The sequence below is a fragment of the Sorex araneus genome, chromosome 8 (assembly GCF_027595985.1).
Source record: "Sorex araneus isolate mSorAra2 chromosome 8, mSorAra2.pri, whole genome shotgun sequence".
Classification (NCBI taxonomy): domain Eukaryota; kingdom Metazoa; phylum Chordata; class Mammalia; order Eulipotyphla; family Soricidae; genus Sorex; species Sorex araneus.
In genome coordinates, this window is record NC_073309.1 from 57,506,275 (window position 1) to 57,524,353 (window position 18,079).

Here is an 18,079-nt window from a genome sequence, read left to right on the forward strand (position 1 = left end):
GGCATAGTGGAGCATGCTCACCAAACCTTGAAGGCCTACCTCCAAAAACTGAAACAAGAAACTGTCTACCCAACCTTGGCCACTCCTAGAAACCTATTGAATCAGGTCCTTTTTGTTCTTAATTTTCTAACCTTAGATTTACAAGGACATTCAGCAGCAGACCGCCTCTGGCACTCATCTACTCAAAATAACCATGCCCTTGCCATGTGGAAAGACCCTCTTACCTTTCAGTGGAATGGCCAGACCCCATGCTTATCTGGGGACGAGGGTACACTTGTATTTTTGATAGCAAAGAAGGTGCAGCTCTCTGGCTCCCTGAATGGTTAATTAAGCCTGTAAATACACCTCCTAACACCAAAGAACCCAGGAATATTCATATCCCTGAGAATGGCCTTTTTTCTCTTCCCACAGATGGAGATGAAAATCATACTTCCCCTCCTGATGGCGCTGACACAGACAATCTACAATTAAAAAGAAGACACACACTGGGAATTTCAGATTCTTACTGTTGAGTTTGATCCACCTTTGCTTCTTAATAGGTCCGGATATAATCTCATAACAGATAGCCACGTAGACCTGTACTTTGATACCTGCAAGCCCACCTCTGGGCGAGGTTCCTGGGGCAGCTGGGAAGAATCTTATGCCATATCCCATAAATATATTTGTTGGAATCACAAGCAATTGGGAGACTGTGATAATGCTCAAGAAGGCGACTGCCCTTATTGGTCTTGCCTACACGTGCATTCCAGTACCTTGAAGGCTAACCTGGAGCTGCTATGACCTGCCAGTAAAACTTGCACTCCGGGGAACTGCAACCCAGTTAAATATAAAATCCCTGACCACAACAATCAGCTTTGGATAATGGGTGCCTTAGCAGGGATTCAAGTGGATGGAAGGGGGACGGACTCCTATGGGCTAATTAAGATACAGAAAAAATGGGTCCCAAGGCCTACCGTCTCCCCCACCAAGATTATCCTTGAAAAGATAACCAGTGTCTCTCAAATCTTCCACTTGCTTGTTCAGCAGCCGGATCCAACACATTCTTGAACCTTTACCCTTTTGCTTAAACTTTTGGAATTCTCCTACCAGTTGCTTAATACTACTCAGAGAGGGTTTGCTCAATGGTGCTGGTTGTGTATGCACCCCTCTTATGAGATCCCCCTAGATGCCTCCGTATTACTGATTAATGATACCTTTGATTCCTTTGAGCTAATCAAGCCCTGTCATGATAATAGACCTTTCTATTATTTTCTGCATTATGTGCTGCCTACAGTTCCAGAGAATCTTACTTGCTTTAATAATTCTAATTCAGTCGCTATTTCTACTCAGAAACTTTCCCTTGATTGTAAAAGATTCCTGGGACCCCCAGTAGCGGATGCTTCCCTCATGTATTGTCCCCCATTTAATGCCTCCTTTCTTTGCGATACAGGTATCCACCCCCATTTGTATGGAAATTGGACTGGAATTTGTACTATTGTTTTTGTTTTCCCACACCTTAATATACTCCAAGCACCTGAACCCATCCCCATGCTTCTGAAAGAACATACTTGTACCCCCCAGTGCCCTGACTTTATTCCATTCATTGTTGGTCTGGGGGTAACAGCTGGAGTAGTCACTGGTGCATCAGGAAGCACCACTGTTGTCTCCTTACATAATTCCTTGCAGAATCAGCTGATAAGGGACATCCAAGAGGTATCCCAAATTATTTTGACTGTTCAGGAGCAATTAAATTCTCTTGCCCAAGTTGTATTGCAGAATCGGCGAGAACTGGACCTCCTTATGCCAAACAGGGAGGCCTCTGGTTTTTTGCAAGAATGCTGCTTCGTCAACCAGAGCGGAGTGGTCCGAGATTGAATAAGACAGCTCTAAGAAAACCTCGAGAGGCGGAGACGACTTACTAACACCTCCCAGGAATGGTAGGGGATGGGAGGAGTACTACCCTATGTGCTTCCCTTGCTTGGTCCCCTTTTCAGTTTTTTGATTGTATTATCCCTGGGTCCGTTTTTGTTTAATAGAATTATGGCCTTCATAAAGAGGCAGTTTGACTCCCTCGCATCAAAACCCATCCAAATTCATTATCATCGATTGGATCTAGCTGATCGAGGGCTGGAGATACCTGAATGGACTCCTACACCCACCTTTTTACGCCACCCTCAGGATTAACACCTGTTCCTTGTGCAGCTACTGGCTCCTCGCACTCAAGCAAGGGCAACTGCATCTCAGGGCAGTTGTAATAATGTCATGGGCACCTTCGGGGGACAGAACCACGCGGTATCCATCTATGAGAAGCCTTCAAAGGTTGTTCTGAGCTCGTAGATGTTGGATCTGAACAATACTCCTCTCCCCAGTAAAAGGATTTTTAATAGTGTCTGGGGGATAGGCTCCTACTTCCCCCGCTGGTTAATGCCCTTTCTTTCTATGGAGGTGAGCTTGCCTTCAGTGAAACGGGTTGAGCCATCTCTGGTTCTGCGAGGACAGGCTTACTATACTACTGATATCTAATGCCTATTTTAGAAAATAAAAAGGGAGGAGATGCCAGGAACCAATGCCTGGGAACCAATATGTCAGTATAACCGGACCTGTAACGAAGGAACAACCGCTTCTTGGGAAAAATATCAAAGTACCTTTTGAAGGTTTCAGAACAATGCCCAGAGTAATTGCCACCAGGGCCCACATCCAGTTTTACTAAACTTTTGCATTATTTGCTATTCCCCCATTCTGCCCAGTTCCTCATATAATCAACTATAAAAAAAACTAGTTTAAGAGAAATTAAATTGGAGCTCGCTCCCCTTGTTTTGTGTCTGTCTCTTCTTGTATCTATCTTTTTCATTCGTGCACCCTCTCCCGGCCACCCACGTTGACCAAGTTCTGTGGGACAGAACACCCCAATCCCCCAGCTCAAGTTGCTCAGAAATCACTGGGCCACAATATTCAGATATTCATGATGTTTTGTGTTTACTCATTTTTTCAGGGACCCCACTCCATTAGTGATAAGGACTTATTCCTGACTGTGCTCAGGGATCAGAGGGATAGTCCAGAAGCTTGACAATTGCATTGATCTTGGTCATCTGGAGTCCATCCCTGGTATGCTAAATGGTGACCCAAGCAGCACCAGTAGTAACACCTAATCACTGTCAGGTATGCCCCTCCCCAAAAGTATAGTTCAGTAAATAAATCCCTGAGTATCAAGCAATACTAAGAATGCAGGCATACATGTAGCTAATATACTGGTCACTTTGTAGCTTTATGTGGATTTTTGTGGACAATCTAATGTTTTTTTATGCTTTTTGGGTCACACCCAGCGATGCACAGGGGTCACTCCTGGCTTTGCACTCAGGAGTTACCCCTGCTGGTGCTCAGGGGACCATATGGGATGTTGGGAATCAAACCCGGGTCGGCCACGTGCAAGGCAAAGGCCTACCCGCTGTGCTATCACTTCAGCCCCTCTAAATATTTTTTATCATTCTGTTAACTCCTTTATAGTTGGGATTTAACTGCTTCCAAATGCAAGTTTTGTTTTCTCCTAACATTACTGAAGTGAGAGGGATGGTATCCAGGATTGTGATCACCCTTTACTGTTAGGAATCACAGCTGAATGGAATTATCTGCTGAGATGGAGTAGCATGGGGACTCTCCTATGTTATCACAATCTGGAAAACAATGGAGTCAAGGGGCCCGTTCCATAGTTCAAAGAAGCACACTGTCTTTTTATGCACAGTAGAGTTCATTTCAACTGTCTCCAATTCACCCTTTAGAGGGCCTAGCCAGGGCCATTTTCATGAGGTACTTATTGTGAATATTAATCTTTAGTCCACATGTAAGTTAACAAAAATATGAATAGAAGAAGTGTAGAAATTATACAAAATACAAAGTGTTTGTTTGCACATGGCTGACCTGGATTCTGATCACCGTAAGGATACCTGTGATCGCCTGGTATAGCTCCCCGAGCTCAGGAACAACAGTAAGGCCTGAGCCCATGGGTTCTGGCTCCCCAAAAGCTAAAACAGGAAGCCCTAAAAACTGATTGTTCAATTTTCCACGTTAAAGAGATTCACTGCAGCATTATGGTTGATCTCTGCCATAATTCTCGCAAATCAGGGCATCTGGGCCAAGCTAGAGTGAGAGTAAAAATTAACACTGTGGTGAGTCTTGACAGTTCTGAGCAAGGGGCATATTTTACCTGTTTATTTAGTCGCCTTCCTCCTGCTTTCATAACCAAGATCCATTATTTACACGTTAACATACAGGGAAATCCAAACATAATATTAAGTGGCATAGTTGCCCGCCCCTGATGATCATAAAAAGCATGTAATTTCCTTTATAGAACTGACCTCATGGGAAGGTAGTCCCATGGAGGCAGGATTATGTTCTTCTTGGGTGTATATTTGTAGCACCCCTGATTCCATTATCTAAATAAAAATCGCTGTACCACGGGGCCTATTTTGACCTTAGGAGATCAAGTCATCTAGTATGAATTTTTATATGTCTATAAAAGCCTGATCGGAATGTGAAACCCTTCCCACATTCCTTACATATAAACGGTTTCTCTCCAGTGTGAACTCTCCTATGTGCAGAAAGTTGTTCAGGTTTAATAAAGGCCTTCCCACACTCCTGACATATATATGGTTTCTCTCCAGTGTGAACTCTCCTATGTACAAAAAGTTTTGCGGATTTAGTAAAGGCCTTCCCACACTCCTGACATACATATGGTTTCTCGCCAGTGTGAACTCTCCTATGTACAGTAAGTTGTGATGAATTTCTAAAGGCCTTCCCACACTCCTGACATATATATGGTTTCTCTCCAGTATGAATTTTCATATGCTCAGTAAGGCGAAAGCGATGAGAGAAGGCTTTCTCACATGTCTGACATTTATGTGGTTTCTCTTTACTATGATATTTCCTGTGCTTACTAAGTTGTGAAAATAGAGCAAAGGCCTTTTTACACTCCTTACAAACATAAGGTTTCTCTCCAGTGTGAGTTCTCATATGAAGAGTAAGGCCTGAGGCATTAATAAAGGCCTTCCCACATTCCTTACAAACATAAGGTTTCTCTCCAGTATGAATTCTCATATGAACAGTAAGGACTGAGGGAAAAACAAAGGACTTCCCACATTCCTCACATAGATAAGGATTCTCTCCACTATGAATTTCCATATGTTTACTAAGGTGGAAGTGGTCAATGAAGGCCTTCCCACATGTCTGACACTGATGAGGTATCTCTCCACTATGACTTTTCCTGTGCATAGTAAGTTCCCTTGCTTGAGAGAAAGCCTTCCCACATTCCTTACAAACATAAGGTCTCTCTCCAGTGTGAATTCTCCTATGTGAAGTAAGTTCTGAGTATCGATCGAAGGCCTCCCCACATTCTTCACAGACATGTGGTTTCTTTCCTGCAGTTACACGAATATGGTCACAATGGGGTAACCCTTGACTCAACATTTCTCCTCGCTGCTGACATTCCTGGAATTTCTCTCCACTGAGAATTTCTAAAGGAACACCAGGATGCCGAGAACATGGGAAGCCTCCCTCAAAATTCTTACACTTGGACGGATTCAGTACATAGTGAATTTGCTTGTGGGCCTGTCGGTGAGAAGGATTCACTATTAACAGTGCTCCTCTCCCACAGTCCATGGGCTGTGCCAGTAGGGGGTGTTGGGCTCGAGGTATGTGCAGAATAGACTGTGAGGAGCTTCTCAAAGGGGAGGGCTTCTTTGGAGCGAGGTCACTCCCTTCCTTCCGAACACCCTCAGAGGATATCCTGCCTGTCTCGGCATCTCCATGGGGATGAAGGTAGGATTGTTCACGCAAGAATTTGTTCCAGTGCACAGGATCAGAGACATTCCACTGGGGCTGGCTGCTTCCCTGCAGAACAGTAGAGAAGGATTCCAATTATTGCTCTATTCCACTGAGTCTCCATGTCTAAAACAATTGAGCTGGGCAGTTTCATGTCCTGATTCACCATCCTACGGTGTCATGTTGCCCCTGGTACGTTCTGGGCTGAGGAGTACCTGTCACCTCCATTAGACAAATAAATGGGGTCATGGTTGGTGGCAATCAGGGGCCAATATTCATATCACAGGGTTAATTATAGAGAAATCATGAAGGCTTAGGGGGCAGCAATTACACACAGGTGTGGTGGAACATTAACATAAACAATGCACAGATGAGAAGGCACTTCAAGGGAAGTTGCTCTAGGAGATGCACCCAAGGATACAATATCATTTGGGGGCTCCAGCACTCTAGAATCCACTCTAGATTCTTCCTATGAGATCTGCCTAAGGTGGGTCTAACTGTGTACTGCTTCCTCCTTTCCTTTGCTGTTAATCCATTTAAACAATCATATGAAATCTACTTCTTTATAATATTTCTATTCATTTTGTATGAACATAGTAAGAGATACAGGCTTTATCTATACCCTAGAATAAGCTGAAAGTGTGGCTTTTCCTGGGAACATCTCACTATATTTCAGAGACTATATTTTTCAAGCCAGGTAATTTATTCCTCAGTTCAACAGGGTTCTTCTTCAGTTACTTATTTTTTGGTTAGAGTTTGTTCCATCACTGTGCAGTTAATTTTTCCTACTTCTTATAGCATTTAGGTTGTCCCTTTCTCAAAACCAAAGTAGCTTTTGGCTTTCTTGGATCCATCTGAGTCCCTTGTTGCGACCCGCCTTTTGGTTTGTTAGGAACTAAGGACAACTGAGGCTTAAGCCAAGAATGTATGATAAATGTCCAAAAGGAAATATTTTTCAGGGTCAATTAATTCCCATGTGACAAAAGCATGATGAAATTGGGAGTGCCGGGGAAGAACTGTGTATGTGTAACTCAACTAACCTAAGATCCCTGTGCGGGAGAAAGGATGAATCAATGGGAAAATTCAGAAGCTTAGAACTATACACCAACATGTCAGCTGTGCTTTCTGACATTCCAACCACACGAATCCAACATGTGCAGGGATTTTCTATGGAAACACATTTTTTTGCAAGGCTGATTGAATTGACCAATACAGGGTCATTAAGTTCTGTAATGTTTTTTTCATCTCAGTGAACAGACGTATCAAGTGAAAATATCTTCCTCTGCAGAAAACCGAAGTACCAGTTTTCTTAGAAAACAAAAAAATCCAGCTCATCCCATTCAGGTACCCAGCCAGGGGCAGGGCTCCTTCCCAGAACCACACATCTAACTAGACCCCAAGGCAGCCGGCTTTCATCCTTGATCTGCGAGGGATGGGAACTGAGGCACACCACACGCACCCAAAGCCGCAATGTTCCAGGCACCCTCTTCTCATCCCATTCAGATACACGGCTGGTGGCAGGGCTCCTTCCCGGTGCTGCAGCCATATTAGCTGAATTATTTTCCCCCCCTCCATATCCCATAAGAACCATAAGTTACCCTCTTTGTTGGAACTTTCACTAGATTACCTTAACCACCAGAAACACATTAGCCAAGAACTTATTAAGCCTACCTCAATGAATACTGCATTATAAACAGAATAGTAATACTGAGTGTGAGGGGATAAACCACACAGGTCGCAATAGTTAGGCAATGCAGAACCCCACCATGTTTACTTATTGAAGAGGCCCAGAAGACCCCACCAGCAATGAAGTGCTAGACAACCTCTCTGACAAGGTTTTTAGAAGGGACCTACTGAAGTTGCTTAGGGAGCTAAAAGAAACAATGGAAAGCAATGCCAATAAAATACAAGAGGATTTGAAGGTAGAAATGCAGAAAATGCAAACAAAATTACAAACAGAAATGTCAGACCTGAAAAACCTGGTAGGCGAATTGAAAAACTCAGTGGAAGGCCTCAGCAACAGAGTAACAGCTGGTGAGGACAGAATCAGTGAGCTAAAAGACAAGTCCAGAGACTCTCCAGGAAAGAGCAGAAATTGGAAGAAAAGAGACTCCAAATCCAGCAACGGATGGCAAGAGAAGATCGTGATGAAGCCAGGAGGAATAACATAAGAATTATTGGAGTCCCAGAGGGACAGGAAGAAAACACTGATGAAGAAGAAACTGTCAAAGACACCAATGCTACGACCTTCCCAGAGCTGAAGAAAACATACGACCACATCAGGAAGCCCTAGGGTACCAGCTAGAAAAAATACAAATAAAAATACTCCAAGACACATCCTGATCAAAATGACCAAAACCTTAGATTGAGAAAAAATCTTGAAAGTGCAAGATCAAAGAAAGAAATTCCCTTAAAGGAGCATCCTTAAGATTCCCAGTCGGCTTCCCGACCCCGCGCGAGATCGACCCCAGAGGCAACTGAACCACTTTGGACACGAGTGGCGCCCCCAAGATGCCTCCGGGCTGTGTGCTCGGAGCTTCTGGCCCAGGCGCTGCCAGCAGGGTATGGTCTTTTCTCTCTCAACTCTTTCTCTTTGAACGCAGCGAGGCAATAGCCGGTTTTTAGACTCTACAGGAAGCCCGGGAAAGCCGATGGGGCGGGACTTCCGGATCCGCCCTGTGCCGGCCGACATTTAAGCACAGAGCCATGTGGGGACGCTCCTTTCCGGCCCTGCGCGAGATCGACCCCGGAGGCAACTGAACCACTTTGGACATGAGCGGCGCCCCCAAAATGCCTCCAAACTGTGTGCTGGGAGCTACTGGCCCAGGCGCTGCCAGCGAGTGATGCAACTACCAAAAGAATTTTCCCTGGACTTCATATAGAAATCCAAGACCGATAGCAGCCGCGCAACCTAATATCTCTTGATTGTCAGCAACCAGTAAATGTTCCTTTTCGGCAGGGCTTACCGTTGGGGGGAAACTCCAAACAATAGTACTGAGTTTTTTGTTGAAGGGTAAAAGATTGTAGCGATAGAATTTTAGGCAGAATTTTCCCTGGACTTTATATAGAAACCCAAAACCGCGTGGCCACGGCAGCCTAATGTCATCTAATCATCGGCAATATGAAATGGTTCCTTTGTAATGGGTTGGACTTTGGAGGGACCATAATAGGGTTAAAGTTTGTAGCGATGTGTAATTTCTGGCTGTACTTTCCCTGGACTTTATACAGAAATTCAAAGCCACGAGGCCGCTGCCATGGCCGCGCAACCTATTGTCATTTAATCATCACCAATATGAAATGGTTCCTTTTTAATGGGTCGGACTTTGGTGGGAAATCCTAACAAGAATAGTAAGTCTTTTGCTGAAATATTAAAGGCTACCAAAGTGGTAGCCATCTCTATAGACTGAACTAAGCCATATCCCCACGCCGGCTGAGAAGAAATATCCTTCTTTCTCGGGAAGAAACGCGGCGTGGCGTTAACCATAGTATGATGTCCATTAAGCTGACACGGACCTGGTGGCGTGGGAATGGGATACAAGGGAATAAATTATTATGTACTTGGAACAGCGGGACGCTGGTGGAATCTCGAGCCGGGGCGATACCAGCGTATTACTTTTGGTTCCAGAAACTGCTTGCAGACATTCTACCAGACTATCAACTAAGCCAGAGCCCCACGCCGGCTGATAACGGGAAATAACCATCTTTTTTGGTTTGTTTTCCCTTTGTCAGGCAGCGTGGTGATTACTAAACAGGCGTGAACTCGGTGGCACGGGACGAGGGGGGAAAAAAATAGAAAAGTTATGTAACAAACAGCGGGACTTAACATCTCTACATTCTCAGCAATGGAGAGCCATCAAATGCTTCCTTGACAGCGGGACTGTCTTTTCTTTTTTGGGGGGAAACCCTAGCAACAATAGTGAGTTATGTGTTGAAACATGGACTGTAACCAAGATAAAGTGTAAACGAAGTGAAACTTATCACTTACAAGGGCGGGGACTGGGGGGGCGGGAGGGGGCGGGAGGTATAATGGGGTGGTTGGTGATGGAATATGGGCACGGGTGAAGGGAAGGGTGTTTGAGTATTGTATAACTGACATAATCCTGAGAACTATGTAACCCTCCACATGGTGATTCAATAAAATTTAAATTAAAAAAAAAAAAGATTCCCAGTCGACTTGTCTGATGAATCCCTCAAGGCCTGAAAACAGTGGTGGTATATAGTGAAAAAACTCAATGAAATAAATGCCTCACCGAAACTACTTTACCCAGATAGACTCTCATTCATAACAGAAGGAACAACACAGTTTCACAGATAAACAACAGCTCAGGAACTTCATAGACTCAAAAGCATGGTTACAAGAACAACTGAGTAGACTACTTTAAGACAAGACAGGCCCCTCAAATTTACCAAATTTCAGCAGAAAAATGGGACAAAATCCCATAACAATAATCTCTCTCAATGTAATAGGCTAAAGGCACCAATTAATGACACAGGGTGGCAGGATGGATTTGAAAATTGAACCCCATTCTGCTGCCTGCAAGAAACACATCTCAACAGTCAGAGCAAACACAAGGATCCTCAGAGATTACTTTGAGAATCTTTATGCCACGAAAACCTAGAGGAAATGTATAAATTTCTAGATTTCTATAACCTCCCAAGGCTGAACCAAGAAGACCTGGAATACATGAACAGACATATCACCATCAAGGAAATTGAAATGGTAATAAAAATTCTCCCCAAGCACAAAGTACTGCCCAGGATTCACTAGTGAATTCTTCCAAATCTTTAAATATGACTTACTGCCAATGCTCTTTAAGCTTTTCTAGGAAATTGAAGTATCAAAAACACTTCCAAACAGTTTCTATAAAGCAAATAGCACCCTGATACCAAAAGTAGACAGAGATACCACAAAGAGAATTACAGACCAATATCCCAAATGAACACTGAACAAAGATCCTCAACAAAATATTAGCAAATAGAATCCATAACTCATCAAAAAGATCATACACCATGACCAAGTAGGATTCATCCCTGGGATGCAAGTATGGTTTAACATTCGCAAGTCAATCAACATAATTCATCATATCAATAAAAGAAATAATAAAAACCACATGATCATATCAATAGATGCAGAGAAAGCATTTGACAAGATCCAGTACCAATTCATGATGAAAACTCTCACGACAATGGGTATAGAAGGGAACTTCCTCAATATAATCAAAGCCATCTATCACAAGCCTATAGCAAGCATTATCCTCAATGGGGAAAAAATAAGGGCCTTCCCTCTAAGATCGGGCACAAGACAAGGTTACCCGCTTTTGCAACTCCTATTCAATATAGTGCTGGAAGTCCTGGCAATTCAGTTAGGCAAGAAAAAGGTATCAAGGGCATACAGATAGGAAAGGAAGTGGTCAAGCTATCATTATTTGCAGATGATATGATACTATAAATATAAAACCCTAAAGACTCTACAGAAAAGCTCCTAGAAACAATAGGTCAATAGAGTAAAGTGGCAGGCTACAAAATCAACACCCAAAAGTCCATGGCTTTTTTATATACAAATAATGAAAGAGAAGAAAGAGACATTAAAAAAAATCCCATTCACCGTAGTACCTCAGAAAATCAAGAACATTTGAATCAGCTTAACCAAAGAGGTGAAGGACCAGTACAAGGAAAATTACAAAACACTACTTCAAGAAATAAAAGAGGACAGACACTAGGAAATGGAAAGACATCCCCTGCTCATGGATAGGGAGAACTAACATGATCAAAATGGTAATATTGCCCAAAGCAGTATACAAATTTAATGTGGTCCCTATCAAGATACCCATGACATTTTTCAAAGAAACAGACAAACACTCCTGAAATTCATATGGAACAATAAACTCCCACGAATAGCTAAAGCAATCCTTGGGAAAATGAAGATAGGTGGCATCAACTTCTTCAACTTCAAACTCTACTACAAAGCAGTAGTAATTAAAACAGCATGGTATTGGGCTAGAAACAGACGTGCAGCCCAATGGAACAGAGTTGATTATCCTGTCACAGACCCCCAAATATATGGCCACAAATCTTTGACAAAGGAGCAAGAAATGTAAAGTGGAATAAGGAAAACCTCTTCAACAAATGGTGCTGGAAAAACTGGATAGCTACCTGCAAAAAAATGAACTCTGACCTCTGTCTAATGCCAGGCACAAAAGTCAGATCAAAGTGCACTAAAGACCTCAATATCAGACATGAATCTATAAGGTACACAGAAGAAAATGTAGGCAGAACTCTCCATGACATTGAAGCTAAAAGCATCTTTAAGGATGAAACAGCACTGACCATGCAAGTGGAAGCAAACAAACAAATGGGACTACATCAAACTAAGAAGCTTTTGCCCTTCAAAAGAAACAGTGACCAAAATACAGAAAGGGCACATAGAATGGGAAAGAATATTTACCCAATACCCATCTGATAAGGGATTAATATCCAGGATATACAAGACACTAGTAGAACTGTACAAGAAAAAACCTCCAACCCCATCAAAACACGAGGAGAAGATATAAACAAAAGTTTCCTCCAAAAAAGAAATACAAATAGCCAAAAGGCACATGAAAAAATGGCTAGTCATCAGGGAGATGCAAAGCAAAACAACAATGAGATATCTCATACCACAGAGACTGGCACACATTCAAAAGAACAAAAGTAACCAGTGCTGGCATGGGTGCGGGGGAAAAAGGGATGCTCTTTCACTGTTGGTGGGAATGACAACTGGTCCAGCCTTTCTGGAAAACAATATGGACAGTCCTTCAAAAACTAGAAATTGAGCTTCCATATGACCCCGCAATACCACTTCTGGGAATATATCCCAAGAATGAAAAAAAGCACAGTAGAAATGACATCTGTACCTATATATTCATTGCAGCACTGTTCACGAAAGACAAAATCTTGACACAACCCAAAGCCCTAGAACAGATGACTGGTTAAAGAAACTTTGGTATGTCTATACAATGGAATATTATGCAGCTGTTAGGAGAGATGAAGTCATGAAACTTGTGTATAAATGGACAGACATGAAGAGTATCATGCTAAGTCAAATGAGACAGAAAGAGAGGGACAGACAGAGAAGGACTTCACTCATTTGTGGAGTATAGAATAACATTACATGAGGCTAACACCCAAGGACAGTATATACAAGGGCCAAGAGGACTGCCGCATAGCTGGAAGACTGCTTCATGAGTGGAGGGGAGAAGGCAGATGAAATAGAGAAGGGATCACTAAGAAAAATGATGGCTGGAGGAAACAGTCGGGATGGGAGATGCATGGTGCATGCCGAAAGTAGATAATGGACCAAACATGATGACCTCTCAGTGTCTGTGTTGCAAGCCATAATGACCCAAAGTAGAGAGAAAGTATAGGGAATACTGTCTGCCATGGAGGCAGGGGGAGGGTGGGAAAAGGGGGGTATACTGGGGATACTGGTGGTTTGAAATGTGCACTGGTGGAGGGATGGGTGTTTGATAATTGTGTGAATGTAACACAATGAAAGCTAGAAACTGACTCACAGTTATTCAATAAAATTTTAAAAAAAGAACATAAAAAGTCCAAAGTCTGGGTTTGGTTCTAGATCAGTGTTAAACCTGGGATGCATGTGCAAAGCCAACACTGCATCCCACACAGCTGGATGCCCTCCAGGGGTGACATGAGGATTCTTATTTTGCATCAATGACTTTTTTGTTATTTTGTTTTCTTGTTTGTATTTATTCGTAGAGTGGGCCACACCCTCAGGGACCAATGCTGCTGGGGCTCTGGGGACCATATACGCTGGAAACGCAGATTCCTATCCATGGACAAAGCAAGCGTCCTTTCCACTGCATGATCAGGAGGGTCTACACACCAGTTCTTTGAAACAATATAACCGTTGTGCTTACTTTCTATCAAATAACAAACCACAGTATTTCATCGGTGTGAAAAAGAATTAATTGGACTTTAATTTTTGAAGTTACTGAATTTATCCCCACTGAGGCTACAGGCCCTTTACTCCCTTTATAGGCTCCGAGTTCCTCCCTTTCATATCCAGAGACCGAAAAGGTCGTGGCAGGATGGAGCCTGAACCCGCACCTTTCTAATCCTATTCTTAGTCCACTGAGATATCCAGCCATAAAATACTTAGAAAAGCATAAAATACTTATTTTTGCATGTGCAAATCTTACCAGTTCATGCTTATTCGATGACTTTTCCAAATCAAACTGTGGCAGTGCCACATTCTGAAGCTGTGGTTGAACTTCTGAAATCAAACAAAATCCAAATGGTAAGAACTAATCTGAATGCAATGTACCTGAATAGGCAGAGCAAGTGAAGGACATTTCTATGGTTCTCACATTCCAAGCAGGCCACAGCACAGGGATCTATTTAAAGGATGCCAGACCCAGGAACTTCGGGGAATCATATGGGATGCTTGTTATTGAAATCAGGTGAGCTGAGCGCAAGACAAGTGCTGTCCCCACTGTCCCACAGCACCGGCCCAACCTAGCTTTGTTATGGGCTCAATGATCCACAATTTTTTTTTCTCTTTGGGTCACACCCAGCAATGTTCAGGGGTTACTCATGGCTATGCACCCACAAATTACTCCAGCCGGTACGTGAGGTACCACAAGGGATGGAGGTGATCGAACCTGGGTGGCTGCATGTGAGGCAAATGCCCTACACGCTGTACTGTCACTCCGGACCCACAATTCACAATTATAACATAAAGGAAAAGATTTTTTCTGCCAAAAGCAACCTGAGAACCACCAGGAAATGCCCTGAGTATTGCTGAGTCCAAAAACAAAAAAAAATGTCTTATTATAATTGACAACCATTGATAATCCAAGGGAAAATTTAGCCAGACAGAGAGGAGAGAGGGCCCTCAGGTGCTCCTGGAAAGGGCACCGAGCTATTCACTGGAGGCTCTATAGACAGGCTGGAAAGGCACAGATGGTGGTCAAAGGGCCCTGACTCCCACGGGCTATTCTACATGCATAATACATGAAGATGAATGACAAGGCCAGAAAGCAAAGTACATTGGTCATTCTGTGACTAAAAGTCCAAGGGAGTGAATGGCAGTGTGAGCACAGCACAGACACATAGATCCAGAAGCCTGAACCTCTGGAAACAGCCACACGTTTCACACTTGCTTAGGGCACCCACACACAGACCAGCCCCTGAGGCATGGAAGGTCCTCAGACACTCACCTGCACAAACGCCTCTGCTCCCCGGTCTCAGGGCTCCTCCTTCCAGCCAGGAGATCACCACAGGCTTCACCCCGGAATACCCTGCCCACATAGAGACAAAGGCATGGATCAGTGACAAAAAAAGGCGACAGGCTAATGGTGTGCTTCCCTATGAAAGTGGGCAAATTTCTCAAGAGGAATGAAACGGGATCTCCACTTTTGATATGCTAGAGATTGCTGGTATCTCAGATGTAGGACCCAGGTTTCCATTTAAGAGTGAAATAGGAGGGTCTGGAAAAGACTGTAAACTGTATAGCTTGAACTCACGTATAGGTGACATGAGTTCGATGCAAGCACTGTATGTAACTTTGTCAGAGCCACACCTGGCGATGCTCAGGGGTAACTGCTGACTCTATACTTAGAAATCACCTGGGTAGTGCTTGGTGACCATATGGGATGCCGGGGATTGAACCGGCTTCAACTTCCTGCAAGAGAAATACCCTCCCCTCTGTAGTTATTTCTCTGTCCTAGCACCATAAGGAGTTTTCTGAATCCCTCTAAAAGTGATCACTCAGTGTAGTAAACCCATGAGCAAAATAAATCCCCAAATGAACAAAGATGGCAAGACCCCCAATATTTAAAAACTTAAACATCAATATATCCAGACAGAGACGAACCTGTCTCCAAGGCACAGCAGATGAACCTTTGCCTTGGTCATGGTCAATCCAAGTTTGATCCCCAACGACAATCTAACTTTGATCCCCAACATCCCATAAGGTCCTCTAATTCAGCCAGGAATGATCCTTAAATGCAGAACCCAGGGGCTGTAGAGATAGCACAGCGGGTAGGGCGTTTGCCTTGCACGCGGCCGACCCGGGTTCAAATCCCAGCATCCCATATGGTCCCCTGAGCACGGCCAGGGGTAGTTCCTGAGTGCAGAGCCAGGAGTAACCCCTGTGCATCGCCAGGTGTGACCCAAAAAGCAAAAAAAAAAAAAAAAAAAAATGCAGAACCCAGAAGCAAAAAGAGTCGTGCGAAAGTCTCCCAAGAAATATTGGAAGTGACCACAAACACTGAAATAGAACAGGACCTGACAGACTGAGGCCTAACAAATAAACAAAGTGTGTAGGGGGAGATATTACAGCTGGTAGGACACCTGTGCTGTGTACAAATGCGGGTTTGATCCCTTGCAGCTCACATGCTCCCAGAGCACAACCAGGAGTAATCCCTGAACATTCCCAGATGAATCCCAAAAACAAATCAAAACAGCAAAATTCTTGAACTTTGGAACCATGGTGCAATTGTACCAGGGTTAATGCTCCAACCATTGAAGCTAGTAACCAGGTCCTATTGTCAGCAGCCCCAGGGTCCCTGAGCACCCTGAGAAATGACTATGTAACACAGAAACAGATGGAATGTTTCCTTGGCTCCAAAGAAACACCAAAACCAAAACAAAACAAACACAAGAAGCAAATTGATTTAGGACTGGAGGGAACTATTCAGATCACGATCCCTGCTGAACACACAGAGGCGGCCACACCCCAGGGGTGCAGGTAGGTCTGTGCCTGCAGGGTGTGCCCCAAGCAGCTCTCACCGATGGCCTGCAGGTGCTGGTATGTCTCCAACATCACGTCCCTGTAGAGCTTTCTCTGAGAGGTGTCCAGGGACAGCCACTCTTCCAGGGTGACGTTCACAGACACATCGGAGAAGGTCACTACATCCTGAGCAGACACACACAGGGGATGAGAGACAGTGCCAGTCATCACTCCATTTTTCTTGGTCATGAGGATGGCACTAGAGGGGCTCAGGACATCTTTCCTCTCCCAGCAGGAGGAATCAGCCTTCATGCACATTCCTGGCTGATGGGCCCAAGACATCAGTCAAAGGCAGTCAGGTCTGCAGCAATGCGAGGGTGCTACACTAAAAGGTTCCTGGAGGCGCCGGCCTTACACAGACACTCCATGGCCAAGACCAGCACCACTGGTCCAGTGAGCACTGCAGAGAGTAAGACCTGAGCACATCCCCAGCATGACCAAAAAGGAGATACACCAGGGTGGACCAAAACAGTAGATAACCTCTCCCCCATGATACATCCCACATACCCATTCTAGGGATAAGAAGGGGACACTCAAAGTCCAGTCAGCAAGTCAAAGCAGTGGGTGGACATATGTGCTAGTAGAATTCTGAACTCAAGATTCAGGGCTGGGGCCAATCCTCTAGGGCGAGGTAAAAGTTACTTGACCCCAAACACTCCGTTGTGCCTGAGATCTCCTCATAGGTCTCCCTAGGAATGGCGCATGCCTGGAATGATGCGCACAGCAACATTTTAACCTGAGCCTGTGTGATGGAGCAGCTGACGCTCTCTTAGAGAGGGAAGGATAAAATAGGGGAATCACAAGTTATGGGGTCTGGAGTCATTACAGGGTCAGCACATATTGGGCCAGCACACCCTAGGCCCCCTAATGCCCCAGGTTGAATCCTGAGCTCGTTCTCTTAGAAGCCCTGAGCACCTCCACTGTGGCAAAAGAACAATTGAAAGGAAAGAAAGCAGAAGCCTGGAGTAACAGTACAGCGGGAATGGGAACAGAGGGTTGGTCTGGCGATAAGCGTGTCCCCTCTGGTCCCCCAAGCACTGCAGGTGCAATGCCAGAGTGGGTAACTCTAAGAACCACAAGATGTGGCTCCTCCTAACCACACTCTCTACACAAAAGTAAAAACCCCAAGAAGTCAGCCTTGGACTCCTGTCATCCGTAAGGTCATGGAGCATTGTCAAGATTGCCAATTGACAGCTAAGCTGGAAGCCCTCCTTGAGAGCCACTGGGTGTCGCCCCAAAACCAAACACAAAATAACAAATCAACAGGGACAAAAGTGGCCTCCGAGAGCCGAATCGGGCACTCCCACTGGAGCATCATCCCACATCTCCTTCCTGAAACAACTCCTAGGCAGTCCACCCTGGAGGCCTGTGTACCCCTGTCACAGCAGTACCTAGAGTGTCTTTCTCCTCTTACCTGGAGACAGCGTGTCAGAAGGTGCAATACCATCTTCTCCAGCCTGTTATTCTCGAGAATCCCACCGGGGCTTGGACAAA

The 18,079-nt window shown here is 44.3% G+C and overlaps 1 protein-coding gene across 1 annotated transcript; it reads right to left on the bottom strand.

Moving 5' to 3' along the window:
* Positions 1–4,326: 4,326 nt before the first annotated feature.
* Positions 4,327–18,079, bottom strand: LOC101542073 (zinc finger protein OZF-like). The gene is made up of 5 exons (XM_055146499.1): positions 18,000–18,079; positions 16,585–16,711; positions 15,012–15,092; positions 13,992–14,065; positions 4,327–5,862 (listed from the first exon to the last, which is right to left on the bottom strand). Exons 1-5 carry the CDS (start codon positions 18,030–18,032, stop codon positions 4,462–4,464), a joined length of 1,716 nt encoding a protein of 571 aa, XP_055002474.1. The 5' UTR covers positions 18,033–18,079; the 3' UTR covers positions 4,327–4,461.

Coding starts and splice junctions, on each gene's coding strand:
- LOC101542073 (XM_055146499.1), bottom strand. CDS start 18,032: ATGGTATTGCACCTTCTGACACGCTGTCTCCAG. Junction 15,093..16,584: donor CCAGCACCTGCAGGCCATCG/GTGAGAGCTGCT, acceptor CTATGTGGGCAG/GGTATTCCGGGGTGAAGCCT. Junction 5,863..13,991: donor CATCGAATAAGCATGAACTG/GTAAGATTTGCA, acceptor ACTGTTCTGCAG/GGAAGCAGCCAGCCCCAGTG.